Genomic DNA, 23,614 nt, shown 5'->3' on the forward strand with positions numbered 1-23,614 from the left:
TGAGCAGTCCTCTTGCCTCACCCTCCCCAGTAGCTGGTACTACAGGCACCCCCCCCCCACCATGCCTGGCTAGTTTTTCTATTTTTAGTAGAGATGGGGGTCTTGCTAAGGCTGGTCTCGAATTTCTGAGCTCAAGCAATCTACCATCCTCCACCTGCCAGAGTGCTAGGATTACAGGTGTAAGCCACTACACCCAGCCCTCTCCCTAATATTTAATCATTACCAGGTATTCTGCCAGACACGCTTTGCTTGTTCTGTACTTCCCTTCAACTGCAGGGATGATTGTGTGTTGTGTTCACTGCTGTATCCCCACAACTTAGCACACAGTTAGGTGCTCCAGAATCTTTGAGTTTGATTTAAGTTGTGTGACTGTAAGATACAAAAGAAGGAGGGGTCTAGCATTGCTGACTGAAGCACCAGGTGCAGGTGGCATCACATTGACATGAGAACCAGTAGGAGGCTGTGTGTGGATGCCCTAGGGCTCAGGCACCATATAGGATGGAGGGACCATGTTGAAAGGTCTCTCAGGTGCCAGTGTTTGGGCAGCTGCAGAAATGGGAGGAGCCACGGTAAGAGAAAGGATGCAACCAAGTGAAAGGCTGAGGAAGGGTGGTATGAGAGGAAGCCTGAGGTGGCTGGGCAGTGGTGGGATGGGGTAGAACCAGAAGTGAAGAGATATGGGGGCAGGAGAGCAACTAGGCCCAAGTGAGACCAGAGTCGTAGCCAGGAAGCAAAAGGGAGAGAAACCAGCCTGGGGAGGGTCACAATTGAGAGGTACACATGCCTGGTCTCCCTTGGGCAAGTGGAAAGGAGCTCAGACCAAGAAAGGTGTCATGGTAAGGAGAGTCAGGGAGGCTGGGTAAGGTGGCCCATAATGGGGTACACAAATAGAAGAGCAGAGTGCTGAGGAAGGCAATGAGGCTGGAGCACAGGATTGCTGGGCACACCAGCCCTAGGCTGGGATGTGGTTGATTCCTAATGGCCCAGGTGAGCCTCCTCCTGAAGTTGACTTTGTCCAGGGTCAGGGGCTCTGGGACCCACAGCTAGTCTGGCTGTCTTTGGTGGTATGTGCCTAAGTACTTTACAGGTATATTAGCTCAGTTCACGCTCAGGTAACTCAGGTTACCTGACAGTCCATTCTGTGGTACAAGGAACTGAGCACAGAGAGCCCTTGACAGGTGATTTTGTTCCTGAGCTTGGGCTCTACAGAGTGGCACTGGCAGAGTGGCCATGGAGAGAGGGTTATTTGGGGGAGCGGGACAAAGCCACCCTCCTTTTGTCTAGGCTTCAGTGTCCAGGTTTGCCTTTGTGCAAATTAGAAAAAGAGGCCCCTTCAAGATACTGTTAATGGCTGTAATCCACTGCCATCTGCCACCCAGTTATCCAGAAGGGACGCCTGTGCATTGTGGCTGATGCATGCAGGGGCTCCTGTGGGGAACCCCTGGCAGTTAAGACACTCACAAGCCAGCCTGGCTGAACCCCGGCCACTCCTCCCACAGAAATGGTGGCCACACAGCAGGAGATGAGTGATGCACAGCTGACACTCCAGCAGCGAGACTACTGTGCCCACTACCTCATCCGGCTGCTCAAGTGCAAGCGTGACAGCTTCCCCAACTTCCTGGCCTGCAAGCATGAGCAGCATGACTGGGACTACTGTGAACACCTTGAGTGAGCCCCAGGCCCATCCCAAGCCCTTGCCACACCCCTGGCCCTGGATTCCAGGAGGGTGTGGCCCCAGAGGCCAAGAACAGTGAACTGAAGTTTCTAGCCAGGCCCTACCTTAGTCCCACAGAGGACTCTCCAGAGCCTAGTGGGTGGGACAGAGGAAGAATCTGAATGGGACAGGGGTCTAAAAACACCTAGACAGCTGCCCCAGGGCTCACTGGTGTACACCAAGGAAATAGTAGAGTCAGAGCAGCCAGCACCTGCTTGGGCACCCCTAGACATGAACCATAGACACAGAGGCCATCCCACCCAGAGACCTCCCTCATGGTGCTTTGGGATACCCACTCCAATCCCATCCACTTCCCAGGGTTATAAGAGGGCCATGTCCCAGCCAGAGAGCCTAGTAACTCTTCTCATGCTCTGCCTATAGCTACGTGAAACGCATGAAGGAGTTTGAACGGGAGCGGCGGCTGCTCCAGCGGAAGAAGCGGCGGGAAAAGAGGGAGGCAGAGGCTGCCCAAGGCAAGGGGACCGGAGAGGTGGCTCCCGAGGTGGCTCTATAGGGAGTCTGCCCACCCTGTGGACCAGTCAAAGAAATAAAATCCTCCAAGCCCTTCAGCCTGAGCCCACCTTTTACTGTGCTATGGGGAGGGTGGGAGGTGCATCATGGTGGTGCCCAAGCCCACGAAAGAAACACACAGGACCTGAGTCTAATAGGGACAGGCAGGTTTATTCCAGGTGGTGGAGAGCTGTGGTCTGCACTACTCTAGAATGACACTGAGGTAAGGGGACGACAGCCTGGCTTGGCTGAGCAGCTCAGAGCAGGAAAGGAATGATGGGCATGCGCAGGGGTGGGTAGTCACGGAACTCCTTCAGGTAGCTGCGATGCTTGCCCTTGGCCCAGATGGTCATCTGGGTGAAGCCCACAAGGGAGAAAAGAGCCACTGTGGGGAAAAATGGGGGTGTCAGAGAAGGGCTGCCTGGCCCAGATAGCAGGGCAGTGGTGAGGAAGGGGCAGCAAGCTCACCTGGGAGACACTGTGTCATGATGGCAAAGCCAATCCAGGACCCCACCTACAGGCAGAGGAGATGGGAGGGTGAGGGTGGACAGGGCTGGGCAAGGTTGGCATTTCTGTACAGTCTCACTCAACCCTGCACATGTGGATACCCACAACTCAGCCAGCCACCTCCCCATAGTCCTTGCTTCCTAAGTGGGGGTGGGGGAACCTCAAGTGAAGACAGTGATGTGTGATAGAAGCCCAGTGTTACACAGCCCAAGAGCCCAAGAGGCCATGGCTTCTCCAAGTGCAGGCTGAAAAAATGGTTGCCAGACCAAGTGCCCGTTCCTAGGGCTGGCCCCTCCACATAGAACCCTAGGCTCCAGAAGGGAGAAAGGCAGGGCAGCCCCTTACCTCATAGGTGTAGTTGGGGCAGGACACTAGCACGAAGAGCCAAGTAAAGGGGTTCTTGGTGGGGTAGGGGATCTTCCGGGTCTTGGACCCTGGCAGGTAGGACAAGCCGAGCAGCAGGTCAGACCCCCCTCAGCCCCCATTAGCATGAGCCCACCCCAGACCCACAGGCGGCCACTCACCAGCAGGCCGCAGATCCCGCAGGGCCATGTGGATGGAGAAGTTGCCAAGCTGGCAGATCTGTCAAGGGAGCAGGATCAGCCTAGAGCCCACCAGCTGACCCCTCCCGCCCCCATCACCACCCCCAGCCTCCTTACCACAAAGATGGCCAGTGCCAGTTTAACCTGCTGGGCTCCATAGGCTGAAGAGGAAGCAGGGACATGAGACCGACGCGGGGAGGGTCTACGGTAAGGGAAGGGCTGGGGCGGGCGATCTGAGGCCACTTACTGGGGGGCGTGTACAGTGGGTGATTGATGTAATAAGCCATCCACGCTGCGAAGCCCCAGTAGTAGGTACAGTTCTGAAAGGGAGCCGGGCAGGGATGGGACGAGGGTCAACGCTGCGAGGGAGGGGTCGGGATGGTGGGCGGGGCTGGGGCAGGAATCTGCAGGGGAGGGGCCAGAATGGCGGGCGGGGCTCTCACTTTGAAGATGTTGCGCAAAGGCATGGTGCCATGGGAGAAGCGGTGCACAAAAAGTGTCTCCAGCAGGCGCTTGATGTAGTGGAATGAGTGGCAGATGCAGGCGAGGCTGTAGAGGAGGAATGGACTCAGCTGGAGCTGGTCCAGCGGGCCTTCCACCCTTCATCCACCAATTGCCCTGTTCCCGCCTGGCCCCACTCACTGCACCACCGTGTGCCGACTGGACGTAAAGTCGTATTTGTGGCCGTAGATGAAGGGCACCCGGAAGTAGAAGAGCAGGTAGATAAAAAGGGGCCCCGCATACTCTGTCAGGAAGACCTGAAGGTACAAGGGAGCAAGGTGAGTCATCCCACTATGGCTGATTGGAAAGGGGTCTGTGGATGGGGTTAGGACTCACCGTGACCCAGCTGATTTGGGCCCCCAAGTCCCGGAAATAGAGTGTGGCCGTGGTGCCCACAGGCAGCTTTTGCAGAACATCCTCATCCTTCAGAGACTTGCCCTCTGCAGAGAGGTGGGCCAGGGCTCAGGGCCTGCCTGGGCCTTCTCCCACTGCCACCCAGGAGCCCAGGGGTGGGCCAAGTGGACAAATGTACTCACTGGGGTCCAGGCGGAGGGACTGGCGGGCAGGGTACCACTGTGGATCTGGAGGGACAACAGGGCAATCACAGCCTACAGCTTAGCAGGCAGGGCTCAGCCTGCCAGCTGCCCACTCCCCTGTGCCTCTCAGGGTTTGAGGATTCTGGGGCCCCACAGCTCCTCCCACCCTGGGCAAGGCCTCTTGGGCCTGTGTAGTTCCAGAATACCATCTGGAAAAGCGGGGGCAGAAGCAAGATCTTGTCCTTCTGAATGCCCAGCGAGGGCGTTATTGCTGAGGGACACATCAGGCCACCTGCCCCAGCCAAGCCCAGAGAAGCCTGGGCCTCACAGGAGGCATCTCTGCAGGCCCTTGAAGGAGGAAGCATACAGGATGGAGTCTCTCCCAGAGGCTCTTGGCCAGAGGGATTACAGGGACCAGTGTGGCGGGCCCTAGACTCACGGGACTTGGTGAAGAGGTTCTTGATCTCCGCGATGGTGGCATGGGGCTCCACCTGGGAAGCACAGGCCAGAGGGACATCAGCCCGGAAGAAGCCCAGGCCCAGGATTGGGGGTGTGGCAGGGAGTGGATGGACTGGGGGCCAAGGCTGCTACTATGGGAAGAGGGGTTGGGGTCCAAACACCCACCTCCATGCTCACGGCAGGAGCATCAAGGGCCCTGCCAGTGTGGGGACAGCTGTGGGCCTGTGGGCTCCAGTTTTACCAGGCAGCCAGGCTTAAATAAGCTCAGGAAGCTAGACCTGCTTACCTGCCCCTCCTTTCCACTTTTTATCCCCAACTCCCCCAGGGTGAAGGCCTCTGTCCTCCCCAAGGATGGCCCAAGCCACTGACCTAGGCAGGGGCACTGGCCTTGGCAGGGGCAGGTCCTAGCGCTCCACCTCCCCAGGCCCCAAAGCCCCTACAGGGTCCAGTGAGACTGCCCTACCTCCTCCCCAGCTGGAAGCCAGCTCCTGGCCACATCCAGGGCCATGGCTATCCACTCTACCCCAAGTGGGCACACTACCCCTCATATGCCCTCTGAAGGGCAGGGGGGTGGGGCACCAGGGCAGAATCACGGGTATGAAGGGTCCAGCTGGACGGCTCCAGGGCTAGAAAGAGTAGGGTCCCTGGCCCAATGCCCAAGGCCCAATACAGCCAATGAGATGGTCCTACCTTGTCTAGGAAACACAGCTTTTCCCTCGTCTTTGCATCCAGAATCTCCACCTCAAAGAAGAGAACAGCCTTTTTAGGTTTCTTGGCTGCCTTCGGGGGCATGGGCCGGGGCAGCCCATTGAGACCAAAGCCAGGAGCAAAGCCAGGACCAAGGCCAGGGCTGAGGCTGGGCCCAAGGCCGGGGCTGGTCTCCCGGGCCACCATGCTCAAGTTCATGTCCATGCTGCCTGCCTCAGGCCCTGTGGCTCCACTCTGCCCACAGTGGCCAGTAGCCTCAGCTCCCAAACATCAGCCCCCACCACCAACCTCTCCATACGAAGCTGCTCTGGGCCGGGCAGGCGTGATCAAATTCTGCCGCGGTGCTGGAAAGAAGCCCGGGCCTGCTCTGGTGCTGCCAACTTCTCTGCCAAATGTAACCCGAGTGGCACCAGAGCCACTGCCCAGCTAAATATAAAACCATCCCAGACTGAGCACCCCCAAGGAGCCATGCCACAGATCGTCTCTGGAACGGCCTAAGGAGCAACACCCCAGGAGCTAGGCTGGTGAAAGAGGCTTTTGAGTACACACAGCCTCTCAAAAACACTAGGAGCAGGGAAATTCCTCCAGGGACAGCCTGGGACAGCCTCCCAGCATGACCTGCCCCAGCCAATGGCCAGAGGAGGGTGAGAGGCCAGGAAGCAGCTCAGGCCACGGCACCCAGCTTAGGCCTAGAGAGTTTACAGGGCTTGGAGAAATCCCAGCTATTTTGAGAATCTGCCAGATAGATCATCCATTTCCCCTTCTGAGCTGCAAAAGACACTCTGGATTACCTTCCTTGTGCATTTGTGTTCCCAGGGAGGTGACAGATTCCACAGTTATTGGAGCAGAGACTCCCTCTAAATGTGGACCAATCAGGGAACAATAAAGTGCCTGCAGCTGGACTGATGAGGCTCCCCAACATCCCTCTCCACCATTTCTCACCTTGTGGCCACAAACAGAGCAGTCCTCCCTCCCAGTCAGCCCAGCACCGCACCCACATCCAGGCCCTGGGCCCCACAAAGCCCAGAACACATGGGCTGCATCTCCTGGGCCATGAGCCAGATCTGTGCCAGCCCCTGCAGAAGAGCCTGGCCCAGCTCTCCCACAGCCCCCAAGTGGACAATCAATCAATGAATGGCAGTGCAGAGGGGAGAGAGGGCACCTCAGGAGATGTGATCCACCATCCAAGCAGGTGAGGAAAGGCTACTGGGGTAAGGTTCAGCATGATCCTATCAGACAAGAGCTGTAGCAAGCAAGGTGGTTCTGAAGCCAAGTCTGACACTGGCCAGCAATGACAGAGGACCCATCCCACCCACAGACCCCCAGCTGGCCCTGAGTCAGAGGCAGCCTGAGGAAAAGGAGTGAGGCATGCTGCTCAGAGATAAACCCTAGGCCAGCTGGGGTTTGCCTCTGAGGCCACCACTATCAAGGGCACGTCTGCCCACCCAGAGCCCAGGGAGATGGGTCTACTGCAGCTGGAGGCCACCATGAAGGAGAGGGCTTCATAGTTAACCCGGAGAAGCTGGGCACCCAACAGGTTTCTTGGCAAGGCAGGGTACACAGTGAGCAGCACCCAGGACTATCTCCAGCCCTGCCCTACAGTCACTGGGGGACCCTGGGCATGTCATCTCTCTTGGGGCCTCAGCTCAGGGGCAAGTAGGAAGGTGTCTACCTCCTCAGACTGTGAGGTGATGCGTGTAAAGCACCAGGTGATAGCTGCCATATGGAAAACTCCCCAGAACTGCAGGCACTGAGGAAGGGTTAGACCCCATGGGAGGCGGCCTGGCACCTCATCCTGGGTCAGATCCTGATTCCCCCACTGGTCTGCAGGTCCCTGCTTGCCCTTTTATGATATACACACCCTGCTTCCTGGATATTGAGGATACAAGGGGGCCCAACACCCCAGAAGTCAAGGCTGGTGATGCCTGCTGAGTACCTGCTATCAATTCCAGGCTTTGCCAGGATGTGTGGCCTTGAGGGGCAGGTTACCGAGCCCCTCTGAGCCACCAGGATAACAAGGCCAGAAAGACCTAGCACATGGAGGGGCCAGAAAAAAAGAGCCTGGTCACTCAGCTAGCTCAGTCAGCAGAGCAAAGGAAAAAAAAATAAAAGAACAAAGAGCCTGGTCACAGTGCTAAGAGCATCAAGCCCCACCAAGGGTACTTATAGGAGAGGGACAGGGAACACATGGAATGCACCAAAAAGGGTTATAAGAGTAGGGCCTGGCCAGGCACAGGGCCAGCCCTGTGGCTGCAGGTATATTAATAGTTCCTGGGCCTTAGGCAGGCAGTGCCCACATGCCTTCAAGTCCGTGTGGCCTGCAGGAAGGCAGCCCAGTGTCTACTGGGAGAGGAGGCCTCTGAGTTCCTGCTGAACCACTCAACAGCTTAAAATACAACCAACCCCTCTCCCTGCCCAGCCAGCTGCTGAGGGGAGGGCTGAAATTCTACCCTATCCCCCAGCCCAGGCACAGGACCAGAGCCCAGGAAGGACAGCACTGGCCGTCGGGGCCCAACGGACTGCTAAGACGCTGGGCTGAGGCAGGAGTGGGTAGATGGGAGAGGGGCCACACTCACAGCAACAGCAGCAGCAGTGCCCAGGCCAGCTAAGGCCAGAGGAAAAGAGCTGCCCTGCTAGTACAGAGGTAAGCCCCAGCTGCAGGGCAGCACCCTGGGAGCCCTCGGAGGGCAGGAATGCCTGAGGCCAGGGGCATTGCAGCAGGATTGATCCTCAGTGGGACAGCTGTACTTCTCCGACCTCCTACCCCAAATCCCCAGTCACAGTGGCCATCTTCCCCCAAAGAGAGGACTGAAAGGCCCGAGGGAGGACATGGGACCTCTCTGAACTATTCGTGCAACTCTCTGTGCCTCAGTAATGACTTCAAAGTAAAAAGGTAAGTAAAAGTTAAGTAAAAGGTAAGTGAAAGAAGCTGGATGCAAAGGGCCACATGTTCATAGGTAAAGTCCAGAGTAGACAGAAAGCAGACTAGTGGGTGCCATGGGGTGGGGGGAGAAACAGAGAGAAACTGCTGATGGGTACCTGGTCTTCTTTTGGAGCGATGACAATGTTCTAGAGCTAGAAAGAGGTGGTGGTTGCACAACATTGAATGCCACTCATATGTTCACATTTAAATGAGTTAGTTTTATGTTACATGAATTTCGCCTCAATAAATTATTTTTTAAAGGGATAAGGGAGATAAACAAGTCTAAATTACCCATTAAAAAAAAGTTCCAGGCAGGGGAACAAGAGAGGTTCTCTACTCCCACCCCTGGAGACTGGGGGCCTAACTGGGTGACATCATCATGTACTTCCCTATCCTTGTCCTAGGGCAGGAATTGCACCTCTCCCACCCCACCTCCGCACTGTGCACACAAGCTTGCTCAGGTCTGAGGCCAATAGGGGGGAGGGCCCAGGGGATGCCAAGGACTACAGCCAGAGGGCACAGGCAGCTGCTGAGCAAAGCCCCAGGCAGAGGGTTCTGAGCACAGAAGTGGGGCAGTGGGCTCCCACCTGTCCTTCAGAGAAAGTGGCCCCAGGGCTGGGAAGAGTGGAGGGACAAAGCTGGGACAGGGGAGATGCTCAGGATGAATTAAAGCAGGTCTATGAAGGGGTAACTGGCCTGAGTGAGGTCCCAACCTGCCTGCAGGCAGAGGGTGTGGCCCAGCTGCCTCAGACACAACAGACAGGCAGAGGACAAGGATGAGGGCAAGTGCTTTGGGAAGGCTAGTGGCTCTAGGATGAAAGTTCCACTAGCCTGGAATTCTCAAGGCCTGAGATTCCTGGGCCCACCGACAGCAACTCGTGGTAGCACGAGGTCGGGGCGGGGCTGAGAGCCAGGACTAAGGGTGTGGTTCTGAAGCAGTGGTTCAGGGACCAGGCTTCAGCTTCCCCCAGCTGTGTCCAGGGCCCTGCTGAGCAGCAGGGCCCACAATCTTTACTCTCTTTGTGATAATAAAGATCTTATTCATGAAGTAGGAGCAGCAGAAAAAGGGGGTCCTACTTTCTGAGCACTTGTTCTGAGCCAACTGTGTCCAGAACCATTTGGGAGCCAGAGCTCCTAGTATCATCCCCAGCTGGCAGATGAGAAAAGAAGAGCAGCAGAAGAACAGAATAGTCATGAAACCATAGGAGAGGTCCACAGTGTTTGCATGGGCTATCTGCTGTCTCAAACACCCTCAACTCCCAAGGCCTTCAGAGGGCTGTTTAGGGAGACCCTACTGACCTTGTACTTAAAATAGAGACATTTACCATCTGCCTCTCATTAGAGACTAAAGCAGTGATTCTCAACCTTCCTAATGCCATGATGTATTTTCATTGTTATAAAGGGGTCCCTGACCCACAGGTTGAGAACTGCTGGACTAGAGCAACAACTCTTGAAGGCAGCAAATATCTGTACTCAGCCACTTTCCAGCACCCAGAACAGGGCCAGTGTGGAGCTGTGTTCACATAGTACCTGGGGGAAGGTCACATAGGTCATACCCCAAAGCCTCCTCCTCTTCCCCCCTCCTTCACCACACTCTAGGCCCTGCCCACCATGCCAGACACCAGAGCAAAGGTGGGCACTCAGATGCAGAGGCTGCCTGCAGGAAGCCTCACCACAGGAGGGCTTCTGTGAGGCCCCACCCAGTTCTGGTGACCCTATGGCAGCACTCTGACTACCAGACCCTCCTACCTGGCTCTAGTGTACCCCTCATGGAGGAAAAGGGTCAGCTGACCAGGCTATGGGGACTCCAGCTCTCAGGGAAGCCGGGCTGTCTTTCACTGTAACTCCAACACATGCTGACCAGCTCAGTATGGCCTGGGCCCTTGAAAGTGGCACCACAGTCCCACTCCCAAGGAAGGTAAGACCCTGAGAGCTAGTGGTGGGCATGCCTCCTCAGCTGTGCTTATGCTCCACCATACTGAGATCAGAAAGACTCACCGATTTCCTGGCTGTGTGGCCCTGGACAAGTTACCCAACTTCTCTGAACCTTCATCTGCAAAGTGGCTTTCCCCACCCGACATCCCCCAGGATTATAAGAATTACAGGGATGATAACAAAAAGAAAAGTACATAACCATCTCTAGTCTAGAATAAATCTTATTAAATATAAGTATTATTTGACCAATAGCTATGCCAGATGCACAAAACAGCCAGGCCTTGCCCTCCTCCTGAAACCCTGACCATGGTCTTAGAAGAGTTAGGACATAAGGGTCAGAGAACTGGTGTAACAATGCCTCACCCAGTGAGTAACAGCAAACCATACTCTAACAATAGCAAGACACATACAGGTGGCATTGCCACCAGGATGACTGGTTGCCAGAGGCAGAGGTTGTGACACTCTCCACTGCCCCCTTATGGCCACAGCCTTTACTCTCACTGGCTGGAAAGACACCTGAAACAGCAGCCTGCCCAGGCAGGGTTCCAAAGCCCTTTGTCAGAACAGCTCCAATGCAAAATGGAACCTTAACCCTTGCTCTGCCACAAGCCAAGAGAACTCAAAAGAGCCACTGTCCTGCATGCATTCATTCATTCCTCCCACATCTCAGGTACTGTTCCAGGCTCCAGGACACAACAATGAACAAAACCAAGACCCTGCCTTCAAAAGATCTGTATTCTAGTCTGTGTGCCGGGAGAGTGGGGAGGATGGCCATTTTAGACTGGTCAAGAAAAGCTTCCTTAAGTGCTTTAGAGCAAAGGCCAGTGGGAATAGAGAGGGAACAGCAGACCCAAAGACCCTGGGGCTGAACCATGCTTAGTATTTTTGAAGAATAGAGTGAGCAGAGAGAGTGGGGGCACAGAGGAGACAGAGGGGATTGTACAGGCCTCGTAGACCACAGGGAGAACTTTGGCTTTTTCTTTGAATGAGGTGAGAGCCATGGAGAACTCCTGAGCAGCTGAGGGATGTGACTCTACTGAGGTATTCACAAGTGCACACTGGCCATTACTGAAGGGGAACAGGCAGCAAGGGTGAAGGCAGGAGCTGGGACACCAGGACAAGAGAGCAGGGAGGGATACATGGAGGGAGTGAAAAGTGGTCAAATTCTGGACAAACTATGAAGGTGGAAGCAACAAGACCTAACAATGGTCTAGATGTAGGGATGAGATGTGTGGGGAGTCTGGGACGGCAGGAAGAGCTGAATTTGCAACTTCTGCTCACCACCCAAGAGGCACAGCCAGGCAGGCTTGGCACATGCAGTCTGGCACCAATGCCCAGAAGGACTCTCAAGCTTCAGCTTCCCCATCTTTACAAACAAGCTGGGACTGATGCTTCCCAGGCCCCTCCCATCTGTAAACAAGACTCAGTGGACTTGTTGGCTGCAGAGTCCACATCACAAGACCAGGCATGGTGCCTCCCTGCCCGGGACAAGAGGCAAGCACAGGCCTCAGAGTGAGCCTGGATTCAAGATGGGCCTCTGTGTGTCCTAAGATGTGACCTGCCCTATGGATGGGTGACTACAGCAGCCAACAGTTACTGTATGCTCCCTGCCTGGGCTGGAACTGCAGCAGCTTCCCTGATGCCTTTCACACTCACTGTAGCCTGAGGGACCAGGAGTCTTTAGCTCTATTCCATAGATTGAAGAAGCTGAGACCCAAGGAGTAAGGAGCACACCCAGGTCACCTGGGAGTAAACACCAGAGCAGAGACACTTACATATGCATGTTCATGGCCAGGCCTTCTACAACATGAGGGGCTTTGGGCCTCCACACAGAGCTGGTACAATGCAGAATACCCTGTCTCTGATCAGGGAGCTCCAGCAGGCTCTCCTGGACCCCACAGAGAACAGTACTTCCTCATGGGAAGCATCTTCCCCCAAGGCTGGGAAACAAGAGGCTTGGCCAGAGATGCAAGCCCTAGTGCAGCCAGGGACCCCCGGCAAAGATGTAAAGGGCCTCACAAGTCCTTTAGCTGGCTTCCCTCATGGCCTCACCAGAGACTAAGGCTGCTGCACTGACAGCCTGAGCTGTCTGTGAAAACACTTCCTAGCCCAGAGGACAAAGGCCTGGCCCACCATCCCTGCCTGAACAGCACCAGCCACCACACTTGAATCGCAAATACAGAGACTTGAGCACATTCACCTGGACTGCAGCTCAACAGCTCAGCAGATCAGCACCTCAGCACTTTCAGCTCCTTTTCCCTTCCACTTTCCAGAAATATTGTGTCACACTGCTAATGCCAGGATGGCTGAGAAGAACTTGGGCTCAGCTGCCAGGAAGTTAGCACAGGCTGCACCTGCTCAGCCAGAAATACCTCCTTCCCCAGTGGCCTTGGCTTGTGACCTCATTTCTCTGCAGTACCAAGGGGATGGTCTTACCAGCCTCCCTGAGATGCCATGGTGGAGACAGAACATTACCCAGCACAAAGGCTGAGAGACACTGGCAACCTACACTTTAACCACTCTGTTCCTATCTCCTGTCCCTGCTGGCAAGACAAGAGGTACCAGGGTCTGAACACGATGTCCCTAGGCTCCCAGATCCAGGGCCTGGGCCAGAGACAATGGTACCCTGAGGCCAAGAAAATCTGGGGCTGCCATTCCTGCCTGGCAGAGCCCTATGCAACTAGGTAGCAACCTAGCCTTAGAAGATGTTCATCAGATGCCTGTGTGCTCCTGGGTTGGTTGATCCAACCACAAGAGTCAGAGATGAAGGTGCCCAATAAACACAGGGAAGAATCAGAGGATCAAGATCTCGGTCCTAGGCCTGCCCTATATTCACTAGACTAGCAACTCCCTGGCACCCACAGCCTACACACACACATCTCTGGGTGCCTACCGGAGTCCAAGTGGCATTGCTCAAGTCTGTTTCATTTAGATGAGCTGCCAAGAGTGATATCTATCAGATGGTTTCCTCATCCCTGGAACTGTGCAGAGGACCCAAGCCTCACCCAGGCCTGGTAAGCTAAGGATTGTGACACCTGTTTAGGCAGCTTAGAAAACTGGGGCTTGGAAATGAGGAGGCCCTTGACCAAGGCAAGTAAATAGCCTAGAAGTGCCAAAGTGAGTGCACACCCAGCATGCCTGGGCCCAAAGCTCCCATAACACAATATGCCCTTGCCCTAAAGAGCTGAGCCACATGTTAACAGAGAAAGAGAAAAACCAAAGCAAAAAAACAACACTGAATCTACTTATCCAGAACATGACAGGCCGGCCGGCCTGCCTGCCTGCCTGCCTGCCTGCTAGTCAGACTCTGAGTGAGTGTGGGGAGCCCAAGGACCCCACCCTCCAGCCTCAACCTGCCCAGCCACTCGCAGTCTGTCAGCTTCTGATACCAGAGGGGCCCATCCAGGGTCAGCAGCTGTGGCAATGCTTCCTGCATCTTTTCCTGTCACAAGCTAAGGACACCAACAGGCCTGGGAAAGCAGGGGTGAGGTTGTCCCCAAAGCTGGCCAATGAGAACAATGTCATACCAACCATGCCTGTCTGAGCCTCAGCTTCTCCATCTGATAAATGGGTATGTTCATAAGAGGACCTAACACACAGGGTTTCTTGGGAATTGGAGGAAATTCCTGTGGCACCCATGGTCTGTGACAGAGGGGCCTGCCCATTAGACCCTGACCTCTAGACACTGGCATTGGAAATTCTGATGACAGGGCCAGCACTCAGCTTCAAAAACTCCCAGGCAACATATGGAGACAGCCATGTTTAGCCTGGGCTGTATTCCTCAAACAGTCCCCTGGCCTTTGGAGAGGTCCTGAAACTCTTATTTACTGACTGGGCCCTCTGAGTGGGGCTTCAGTCAATCTCCATGATTACTCTCCTCCTCTTCCCCACAAAGGCACCAACAGGCAGTGTGAGAGCACTCAGCTCCCACCAGGCCATACAGACACTGTTAGATTGGCATGGTGACCCATTTTACAGATAAGAAGACCAAGGCTTGGAGAGTACAAGTAACAAGCTTAAGGACATATGCGTGACAAACTCCAGGGGGCAGGACTCCATGTGTGTTTATTCCTTAGAACTGAATACTCATGGGCACCAGCCCTAGGGGAGGTCTAGTCTGGGGACTATTCTTTCTTCCTCCAAGGCTATCCCTGACACTCCCTTTTAACTCTCCAGGCCCAGACCCCTCAAGGATGGCCCAGATCTGTACCCTTGCGCCCACTGGCTGGGTCTTAGTGACCACACCTGGGTCGCTCCATCTCTGGGCTGGAAGGTGCTATTGGCCCAGGAAGCCTGTAAACAGGCAGAGACTCTAGACCTTGCAGATACAAGGTGACAGGAGGAATAGGAGGAATTCACCAAGGCAGACCCCCACTGGCCGAGTCCAAAAGCCAAGTCAGTCCACCCCGTGAGCTCAGCTTGCCAAACCGCCCAGTCTAGATCCAGCCTCAGACATGCAGCAGCAGCTAACACCCCACCACTCCCCCAGCTCACAATAGTGGGCCACATCCTAGACACCAATTACCTCCTTTACTACTAATCCTCTTTTGCAGAGGAGGAAACTGTGGCTCATTTGTTCACTGACATACACCAGGCACTGTTCGGGGATCTAGGGATTTAGCCATGGAAGGAGAGAAAAAAAAAATCCTTGTCTACATGGAGCTAACATTTTAACAGAGAAAAAGACACAATGAAATAGTTACATATAATATATTAGAAGGTGACATGTGATGTGGAAAAAACAAAGCAAGAAGAAAACACAAGGAGTGATGGATGAAGAGGAATAGGTGTACCGTTTATATTATATAAAGTCATCAAAAACTGGGCTTGGGCTCGGCGCCTATAGCTCAACCGGCTAAGGCGCCAGCCACGTACACCTAAGGTGGCGGGTTCGAATCCCCAGCCCGGACCTGCCAAACAACAATGATGGCTGCAACCAAAAAATAGCCGGGCGTTGTGGCGGGCGCCTGTGGTCCCAGCTACTTGGGAGGCAGAGGCAGGAGACTCGCTTGAGCCCAGGAGTTGGAGGTTGCTATGAGCTGTAATGCCACGGCACTCTGCCCAGGGGGACAGCTTGAGGCTCTGTCTCAAAAAAAAAAAAAAAAAAAAAAAACTGGGCTTGGTGGCACACCCCTATAATCCCAGCTCCTGGGGTAGGGAGCTAAGGCAGAGGATTACTTGAGCCCAGGATCCTGAGGGGACTCTGAGCCAAGCCATAAAGGAGTGAAGACCCAGAGAAAGGCCCCCATTTGAAATCTGCGGAAACCATCTCAAGCAGATAAATGGCCTGTGCAAAGACCCTGAGGTACAGCGTGCTCAAGTAACCACACAAAGGCCTGTGTGACAAGGTGAGGGCAGGGAGGTGCAGGTCATGCAGGGTTTCATGTGGACTTTGTCTTTTACTCTAAGTAAGGTGGGATCATGGGAGGTTCTACGTAGAGCAGAGATATGACCTAACTTGAATTCTTAAAGGATCCTTCTGAATCATAGCAGAATAAGGGTGGAAGCAGGGAATCCCAATTAAAGGCTGTGGAAATAATGCTGTCAAAGATAATGATGGCTTAGGTGAGGGCTTTGGCAAACTACATCCAACAGGCCAACTCTGGTCCACAGCTTATTTTTGAGCAAGCTAAAAATTGTTTGTACATTTTCAAGTAGTTAGAAAAAAAAAACCTATATCATGACATATGAAAATTAAATGAGATTCAAGTTTTACCTTCCATAAATATTTATTGGAACAGGCCATGCTCATTGGTTGTCATCTATGGCTGCCATTGTGCTACGAGGTCAGAGTTGAGAAGCTGTCACAGAGGCTGTATGGCCTACAAAGCCTTTACTACTTGGCCCTTTGCAGATAAAGTTTGCCAACCCTTGGCTTAGGCCTAGCGACACCAGAGAAGCTGATAAGAAGTGGTTATATTCCAGATATATGGTGAAGGTGGAACTAAGGGCTATGCTGATTTTTAGACATGAGGCATGAGAGAAACAGAATCTAACAGCTTAGGGTCTAGATAACAGGAAGGCTGGAACTGCCATTATCTGGGTAAGAAAGATGCAGGTTTGGATTGGGGAAAACCCAGAGCTCCATTTGGACATGCCAAGTTTGAAACGCCCACCAAACATTCACCTGGAAAAGATCCAAGTCCTTGAGAAACACCACTCCCCAGCCCTCACCACCCCACCACCTCCCACCCTGAATTAGATGGAAACATTGATGAGTGAGCAAACTAAGTGCTCTGCAAACTTTAAGCTCCTAAAATAATTTTCTAAGTTCTATGTATCCCCCCCACAACACTTTTAAGCTGACATCTAATATTTTTTACCTAAGCTTGAATAGTTCACCTAATTGAATAGTTGTAAAAGATGTAATTTCTGGCTTATTGTAAACAGTGAAAATTTTCTATAAGTGTTTATAGAGCTCTATTAAATCTATCTGTAGAGTCTGAATGATTTAGTAATTTGATACCTACCATCAACCTTTAAAAAAAAAAAAAGCTATGAGCAAGCTCTTCAACATTTGTTCCTTTTTTACTTTGAATTCTATCCCCCTTTTCCACAGGATCTTACATGTTTATGATGAAGGTTATTAATCACCCAATCATATTTATCAAACTGAAATTTACTAAGGCTCAAAGTATAAAAGAAAAACCCTTCAGGATGAGTTATCCTTACAGTATCAGATGACATAAATCATGAACATAAATCACAATCAACACAGTAAAAATCTATCGCAACTGTTAATAAACGGTAGCCATAAATAGATTATTACTGCCTCTCTCATGGTACAAATGTACCCTTTCTCTCAGTTAATTCAGATCTCCAAGGTGAGTGCTTCTTATTGCTAATATGAGAAAGACACAGTTCAGCATCACTTTGACTCTCATTTCTTTATTCTTCTTTTCTAATGTAAACACTAAGAAGCAATATTCACATAAATAAGCAGATGGGAATGGGTGGAGTCTTGTTAAAGCAAAAAAAATCCCAATTCCACCCACTCCTTCTGAGTTTTATGCCCAAAAACTCTCACAATGATTTATGAACATTTATAATGATCTTCCAGCTGAATAGCCCATGAGCTCTGCCCTCATGATTTTTCTGAAAGCAAAGATCTGTGAGCACCTGAAGTACAACAGGACCCAGTGACTAGTATCACTCTCTTCCTCACTTCCCATGCCAGGCCCCAACAACCAAGTAAAGCATGGTGAGTGTTACCTGGCCAGAGTCCCAAGGTTTGAGATATGGGTCCCAACTCCTAGTAAAGCCTCAGCCACATGAGTCACCCATCTCCCAGGGGCTCTACATGGCCCAGAGGAGGTGTGACCAAGTCCACCAAAATTTATATATACTATTGAACCACTCAGCTGTGCCTCAGGGTAGCTGCAGTGGCCTCCTGCATCATGACCCAATTTCCAGAGCTCCTCGGAGACAGCAGTAAGCCAAGGGAACCCACACAGACCCAGAAGTTGTGGCCCTTCCCATGCAGAGCAAGGATGTGCCTACTACCCAGAGACTTGCAAAGGGCTCAACTGTGAGCAGGGCCATCTCTGCACCTCCCAAAAGCCTTTTCTGCTCACTGAGCAGTACTCATTATTCATTCACTCAGCAAACACTGACTGAACCCCTTGATGTGCTAGAATTGCGCTGGGTGCTGGGCTCAGGATGAACAGAACTCAGGATGACAGGTCTATGTGTGACAATAGGCATGCAGGCAATGTTATAGGTGCCAGGAAACAACAGTGAGCACAGTTGAGAAGCCATCCTCCCTGCCCTGACCTCCGGATTTGCTCATGCTTAAAGGGAACTCAGACAAAGTATCTATTATGTAACAGGAGGTCCGGATATACCAGGCACTATGAGGAAAAGCAGGGCAGAGGGCCCAGAGGGCCACAGGGGGTATGTCAGGGAAGGCCTTTCTGTGATCTGCGCAAAAGCAGGGCAGAGGGCCCAGAGGGCCACAGGGGGTATGTCAGGGAAGGCCTTTCTGTGATCTGCGCCAAGGACCATCATGAGATTCACAGAGTGGGGTGCAAAGGCCCAGAGGCAACACGGGTGCTTGGCAGGGTTCTGGAACATCCAGAGGCTAGAGCCAAGTAAACTTAAGGAGAGTAGCTGAGGCTGAGGAGGAGACTGAAACAGAGGCCAAGGCAAATGCTTTGGGGGGTTTAGCCTCAAGCAATGGGAAGTTGCTGGAGTACCCCAGGCTGGTTTGGTTTCCAGAAGGATCCTAATGGCTAGGGACCAAAAGATGGAAGGGAGACTAACATGGCAATAAAGATAGATATGAGAGGATCAGAAACAACACAGGCCAAGGACTCCCAAGGTTTGGACCAAGAAGGATGTGGTAAGAAAGACACCCTAGTTACAGATCCTGAGGTGACATTGATTCCAAACCAGAGACCAGTTTTCAAGAAAAAAAAATAACTACACAGCACAGATATACCTACATCAACCTTAAGATGCATCCCAACTTAACAAACATTAAAAATTGAGGTGAAAAAGTTGTGCATCCTGGAACTAAGGGAGTAGTGATAACAAGAAAAAGATGAGGGTTTCAGCAGAGGTGGGCAGGGTTCCCACAAGTGTAACAGGCTGTCTCATCTATAAAGAGAAACGTAAACTAGCAAAGATGGTGGGCTCCAGCTGTTGAGAGGGGTTGAGGAAGATGCCCTGATTTGTCATCCTACCAGCACCTGGTATTTGCAAGCAGCTCTGAAGGCCAAGACCCTGCAAGCCCCAGAAGTCCCTCGGCTGTGACCCTGTTATCAAAAGGAGGGCAATGGAAGACAAACAGTTAAGGGAGAGGCAAGGAATCCAGGAGTCCTGAGCAGATGTCCTTCCCACACTCTCTCCCTAGACAGTGCTGAGCCAGCAGACTAGAAATGGCTCTAGTACAGTGTGCCACCCACAGAGGTGAGCTGGGACATGCAATTCCCTGGCTCACTCCTCAGACTGCACCTGGATGAGCCTGCAAGAAACTCTTACTGCGTTATGTAGATTGTGGCTTGGGGCATCCCATGGGATCCCGTCTTATCTGTACATGGAAACTCAAGAGTTAAGTAACTTTGAATCAAAAAGAAGGAAAGAAAAGAAAAAGAAGAAGAATGGCCAATCTCTGAAGTACCAAAAGATGAGCAGAGGCCAGATTCACAAAGGGCAAGAGCCCACATGAACGTACTCAAAGATGCTACAGGCTTATGACCACGCTCAAAGTCAGATCTGCCGATCCTGGATGATGGCCATACATCACATGAGCATCCAAGGGTTCCCCTCCACATCAGGCTGCACTGCCTTTTGGGGGAAACATCAATTATGTGGCCAAATGCTGAAGCCTGCTCTGTACTTTTGCTCCATAGGACAATGGCCTCTAACAGACACTCACATAATCATTTATTCCACAGGCATCCAGAGACCCTCCCGGGGCTCACACAAACACACATTATCATCAGAAGGTGCCAAGTGCTGGCCAGATGCAATGGCTCACGCTTATAATCTCAACACTCTGGGAGGTTGAGGTGGGTGGATTACCTGAGCTCACAGATTCAAGACCAGCCGGAACCAGAGCGAGACCTCATCTCTAAAAATAGCTGGGCGTTGGGCGGCGCCTGTGGCTCAAAGGAGTAGGGCGCCAGTCCCATATGCCAGAGGTGGCAGGTTCAAGCCCAGCCCTGGCCAAACACTGCAAAAAAAAAAAAAAAAAAACAGTAGCCAGGCATTGTAGCAGGTGCCTGTAGTGGCAGCCACTAGGGAGGTTGAGGCAAGAGAATCACTTGAGCCCAGAGAGTTTGAGGTTGCTGTGAGTTACGATGCCACAGCACTCTAGCAAGGGTGACATAGTGAGACTCTGTCTCAAAAAAAAAAAAACGAAGGTGCCAAGATCTGTGTAGAGAAAAACTCAAACATGAGAGGTGACAGGGGATGAGTGTGGCCTGGGGGTGGGGAGCCTCTTGAAGGCACTTTGTCATATTCAACGTGAGACCACAGAGCCAGCATCTCCCAAAACCATTCCAGCAACCAATTGAAGCACAGGGATTACCTGGCCAAACACCACCATGTCCTCTGCGAACTCTCCAAGCCCAACCAGGAGTGAGTAGTAGTCAAACAACATGCTGTTTAAGACTATACACATCTCCCTAAGAATTCTGAAGTTACCCATACTCCACCCATGCACTCCTCTAACTCAGCAGTTCTCAATACATAGGAACTGTATTAAAGGGCCGCAGCATTAGGAAGGTTGAGAACCTGCTCTAAGTCCACCCAGCTCTTGAGAATGTTGATTCAGCAACTCTGCCCACCCACCTATCTCCTTCTGAGTTAGACTCTTGAACTGTCTCCCCACAAGGAGATTAGGGGCTCAGCCCCATGACCCCCTCAAGCTTCAGCCTGCTTCCCAATGGTTCCTAAAGCCCTAGGGCCATGTTAACTTCCCACCCACATCCCCTACTTGGCAGCCCCACCCTAAATACAGGCACAGTTCCCAAGTCCAAGCCAGTGTTCCCTGTTTAATTTCAGATAAAGAGAAAAGAATTCAGAAGGACCCAGAGGACAGCAAAAAGTCCTGCAGTCTCTCAGGCAGTCTATGAATGGCCAGTGGGCTCTACTTACATAAGAGCCTGATTTGAACAGGGATAGGACCATGCCAGCCTGCCAGTCTGGCACAGCTATGGAGCTACAGAGCTACTGAGAGGGCCTTTATCCCTGAAAGGGCTGAGAAACACTAGTGGCCCATCTCCAGCTGACCATGTGATGGGGCGAGTGAGCCCCTTTCCTCCCACAAATCTCCAAACACCATCCACAGCCCACTTCTCAGAGCAAGGAGCAACTGCCCTGTATATTTAAATGACAAACCCTATAACATGAGAGCACCCTGAGGACTTAACACATTAACTGCCACGTGAATTGTATTCAACTTATGCTGGTTTTGAGCCTGGGGTCTCGTGAAGCATCTATAACTCACAAGTCTGGAACACTTTACTGCCAGACTAGAAAAAAATTTTCCCCTTGGGGCCATGATATCTTATTAAGTCAAGAGACATGTGAATTATATATGCTTCACAAGGCCCTGGACTAAAAACTAGCAGGAGTTAAATACAATTTATATGGCAGTTAATGTGCCTGACCTTTTTTTCTAGTGTGGCAGTCAATGTATTAAAAATAAACTACCCTGGGCGGCACCTATGGCTCAAAGGAGTAGGGCCCTGGCCCCATATGCCGGAGGTGGTGGGTTCAAACCCAGCCCTGGCCAAAAACTGCAAAAAAATAAAAATAAAAAATAAACTCTGATAGTCAAACTTTTAGATAAAATCAACAGAAAAGGGATTTCATCACCCTCAGGATGAAGTTCATCAGCCTTACTGGATGATTATAAAGCTCTACCCCATTGACCTCATCTCTTGAGGTGGGACAGGGCACAGCCTGGCCTCCAGGTCCCTGTACACAACAGGCAGCTCTGCCTAGAACAGCATTCCCCTCCCCTTCCCCAAAGGCCTCATCCTTCAGGCTTTGGCTTAAATGAAAAGATCTTGAGGGCAGAGGCTGTGTATTGTTCATCCCAGTATTCTTGGCCTATGATAAGTTTAGAGAGGAAAAAACATGCTGGAATCAGTGAACTAACGAATAAATAAGGTAGAAAGCAGAGAGGTGGAGCCCCAGGACAGGAGAACCTGTGTGGTGAGGGGCAGACCAGTGCCATCTTCAGCTAGGGAGGAGGAATAGGACTAGGGGAATAGGCAAGCGTGGGCAGAGAGGGCCCAGGCCAGTGGATGAAGGGCCATAAGAAGCCAATTCCTCTATCAGGACCACTAAGGGTGGGCCACAAGGCTATCTTAGCCCATACATGAGACGCTGGATTCACCCATGCCTCACACTTGCCCTTCTGCTTCATGTGAGCCTGACCCACAGAGAGGCAATCCATTCATTCATGGAATCATTCATTCTAGAAAGAGGCACTGGGCCAGATGCTGGGGAAGCCACAGGGACAGAACAAAGAGTTCCTCCCTTTACAGAGCCCACAGTCTGATGAGGTAGAAAGCCCACCAAACACCCACATAAAAACACAGCCCTAGCCAGGAATGGGCCATGATGGAGATAAGTGGGTGCTAGGAAGATAAGGAAATGGGCAGTGGTCAGAGTCTAGACAGGATGGTCAAGGAAGGCCTCTCTGGGTGACATGGAGGCTAAGCGCTCATAAACAAGAAGGGGCAGGTTACAAGAAAAACAGAGGGAAGAGCATCCCAGGCCAAGGGAACAGTGTGTGCTCAGGGCGGGAAAGGGGGTATAGGTGTTTGTGGAAAAAACAGACAGCAGTATAGTGACAAGACAGGAAAGCAAAGGACAGACAATGACAAGAAGCCTTTTATTTTCCATCAGAGCAGTTGGCATTCATCCAACTCTGAGAGTTGGACTCTCAGATGTCCCTACCAACATGGGCTTCGTCAGAGGTGACAAGAAGCCTTCTGAGAGAAGGCTCTTGAGCCATGGTATACTAAGATCCTCCCACTTACTAAGACAAAAGACCCCTTGGCTGTGGCTGGGGGGTACAGAGGGGGCAAAAACATACACAGCGTGCTTCTGAGTGAGGGGGCACCCGGAGCCAGGCCGACTTTCAGTACCTGCTACCTGGGATGATTCTTTGTCACAAATGATTAAAAAGTGGGTTCTGAGAATGCTTTCACTTCACCAACAGTCTTCCTACAAAGAAGGAAAGAGTTGATAATTCTAAAAGGTGACTTGTGCAACATGTGGCATTAGATCAAAACTGACAAACTGGCATTTGGGATTCTTCATCTTCTGGGCATATTATACAGCATGAGTCCATCTCTTGGCAGTTGACTGGCCTTGTTCATTGATAAGTTTTTAAACCTTCAAAAGAGACCATTTGCAGAAAACATTTCAGGCAGCCCTGGAAATGCAGACCTGTCCTCATCCACCTAATGATGTCTACCTTGACTATAGGCCAAGTGTGCTGGGTACTTCACATTCCCTAGTGGCCTTCCAAGATAGATGTCCTTATCCTACAGCTCAGACAGGTTAGATAACTGTCCTGAGGACAGAGCAGATGGTCTCCAAAGGCCACGTCCCTCACCACTACATGCTTCATTCCTCCATCAGCGCACAACCACCTAGGCCCATTACAGTAAAGCCCACCCTGGGTCTATCCTGGCTCTGCTACTCACTAGCTACAGGCACTTTTCTGTGCCTCAATTTTCCCATTAGTCAAGCGGGGATAAGAATACTAACTACTTTGTATGTTCATTATGAGGATTAAATGTCTTTTTTTTTT

General features: G+C 52.0%; 2 protein-coding genes and 1 non-coding gene across 3 annotated transcripts in view; 1 reads left to right on the top strand and 2 right to left on the bottom strand.

The window, feature by feature from the left end:
• NDUFB7 (NADH:ubiquinone oxidoreductase subunit B7) overlaps positions 1–2,283 on the top strand; it is a 4,187-nt gene extending 1,904 nt beyond the window's left edge. The window contains exons 2-3 of the mRNA XM_003797886.3: positions 1,500–1,668; positions 2,096–2,283. Of these exons, the coding sequence (XP_003797934.1) occupies positions 1,500–1,668; positions 2,096–2,228 (302 nt within the window). The 3' untranslated portion in view covers positions 2,229–2,283. The remainder of the gene's footprint in view (positions 1–1,499; positions 1,669–2,095) is intronic.
• Positions 2,284–2,370: 87 nt separating this feature from the next.
• TECR (trans-2,3-enoyl-CoA reductase) overlaps positions 2,371–23,614 on the bottom strand; it is a 30,315-nt gene continuing 9,071 nt past the window's right edge. The window contains exons 2-13 of the mRNA XM_003797887.2: positions 5,460–5,510; positions 4,750–4,801; positions 4,311–4,355; positions 4,111–4,214; positions 3,916–4,031; positions 3,717–3,822; positions 3,521–3,593; positions 3,391–3,434; positions 3,256–3,313; positions 3,077–3,165; positions 2,693–2,738; positions 2,371–2,609 (exon numbers count right to left, since the gene is read on the bottom strand). Coding sequence (XP_003797935.1) covers positions 2,482–2,609; positions 2,693–2,738; positions 3,077–3,165; positions 3,256–3,313; positions 3,391–3,434; positions 3,521–3,593; positions 3,717–3,822; positions 3,916–4,031; positions 4,111–4,214; positions 4,311–4,355; positions 4,750–4,801; positions 5,460–5,510 — 912 coding nt within the window. The 3' untranslated portion in view covers positions 2,371–2,481. The remainder of the gene's footprint in view (positions 2,610–2,692; positions 2,739–3,076; positions 3,166–3,255; positions 3,314–3,390; positions 3,435–3,520; positions 3,594–3,716; positions 3,823–3,915; positions 4,032–4,110; positions 4,215–4,310; positions 4,356–4,749; positions 4,802–5,459; positions 5,511–23,614) is intronic.
• Positions 22,689–22,781, bottom strand: LOC111727862. The gene has a single exon (XR_002775308.1). It is a non-coding gene; the product is annotated as a small nucleolar RNA SNORD74 (small nucleolar RNA).

This window comes from Otolemur garnettii, unplaced genomic scaffold (genome assembly GCF_000181295.1).
Source record: "Otolemur garnettii isolate 467f Iridium unplaced genomic scaffold, OtoGar3 scaffold00127, whole genome shotgun sequence".
NCBI classification, from domain to species: domain Eukaryota; kingdom Metazoa; phylum Chordata; class Mammalia; order Primates; family Galagidae; genus Otolemur; species Otolemur garnettii.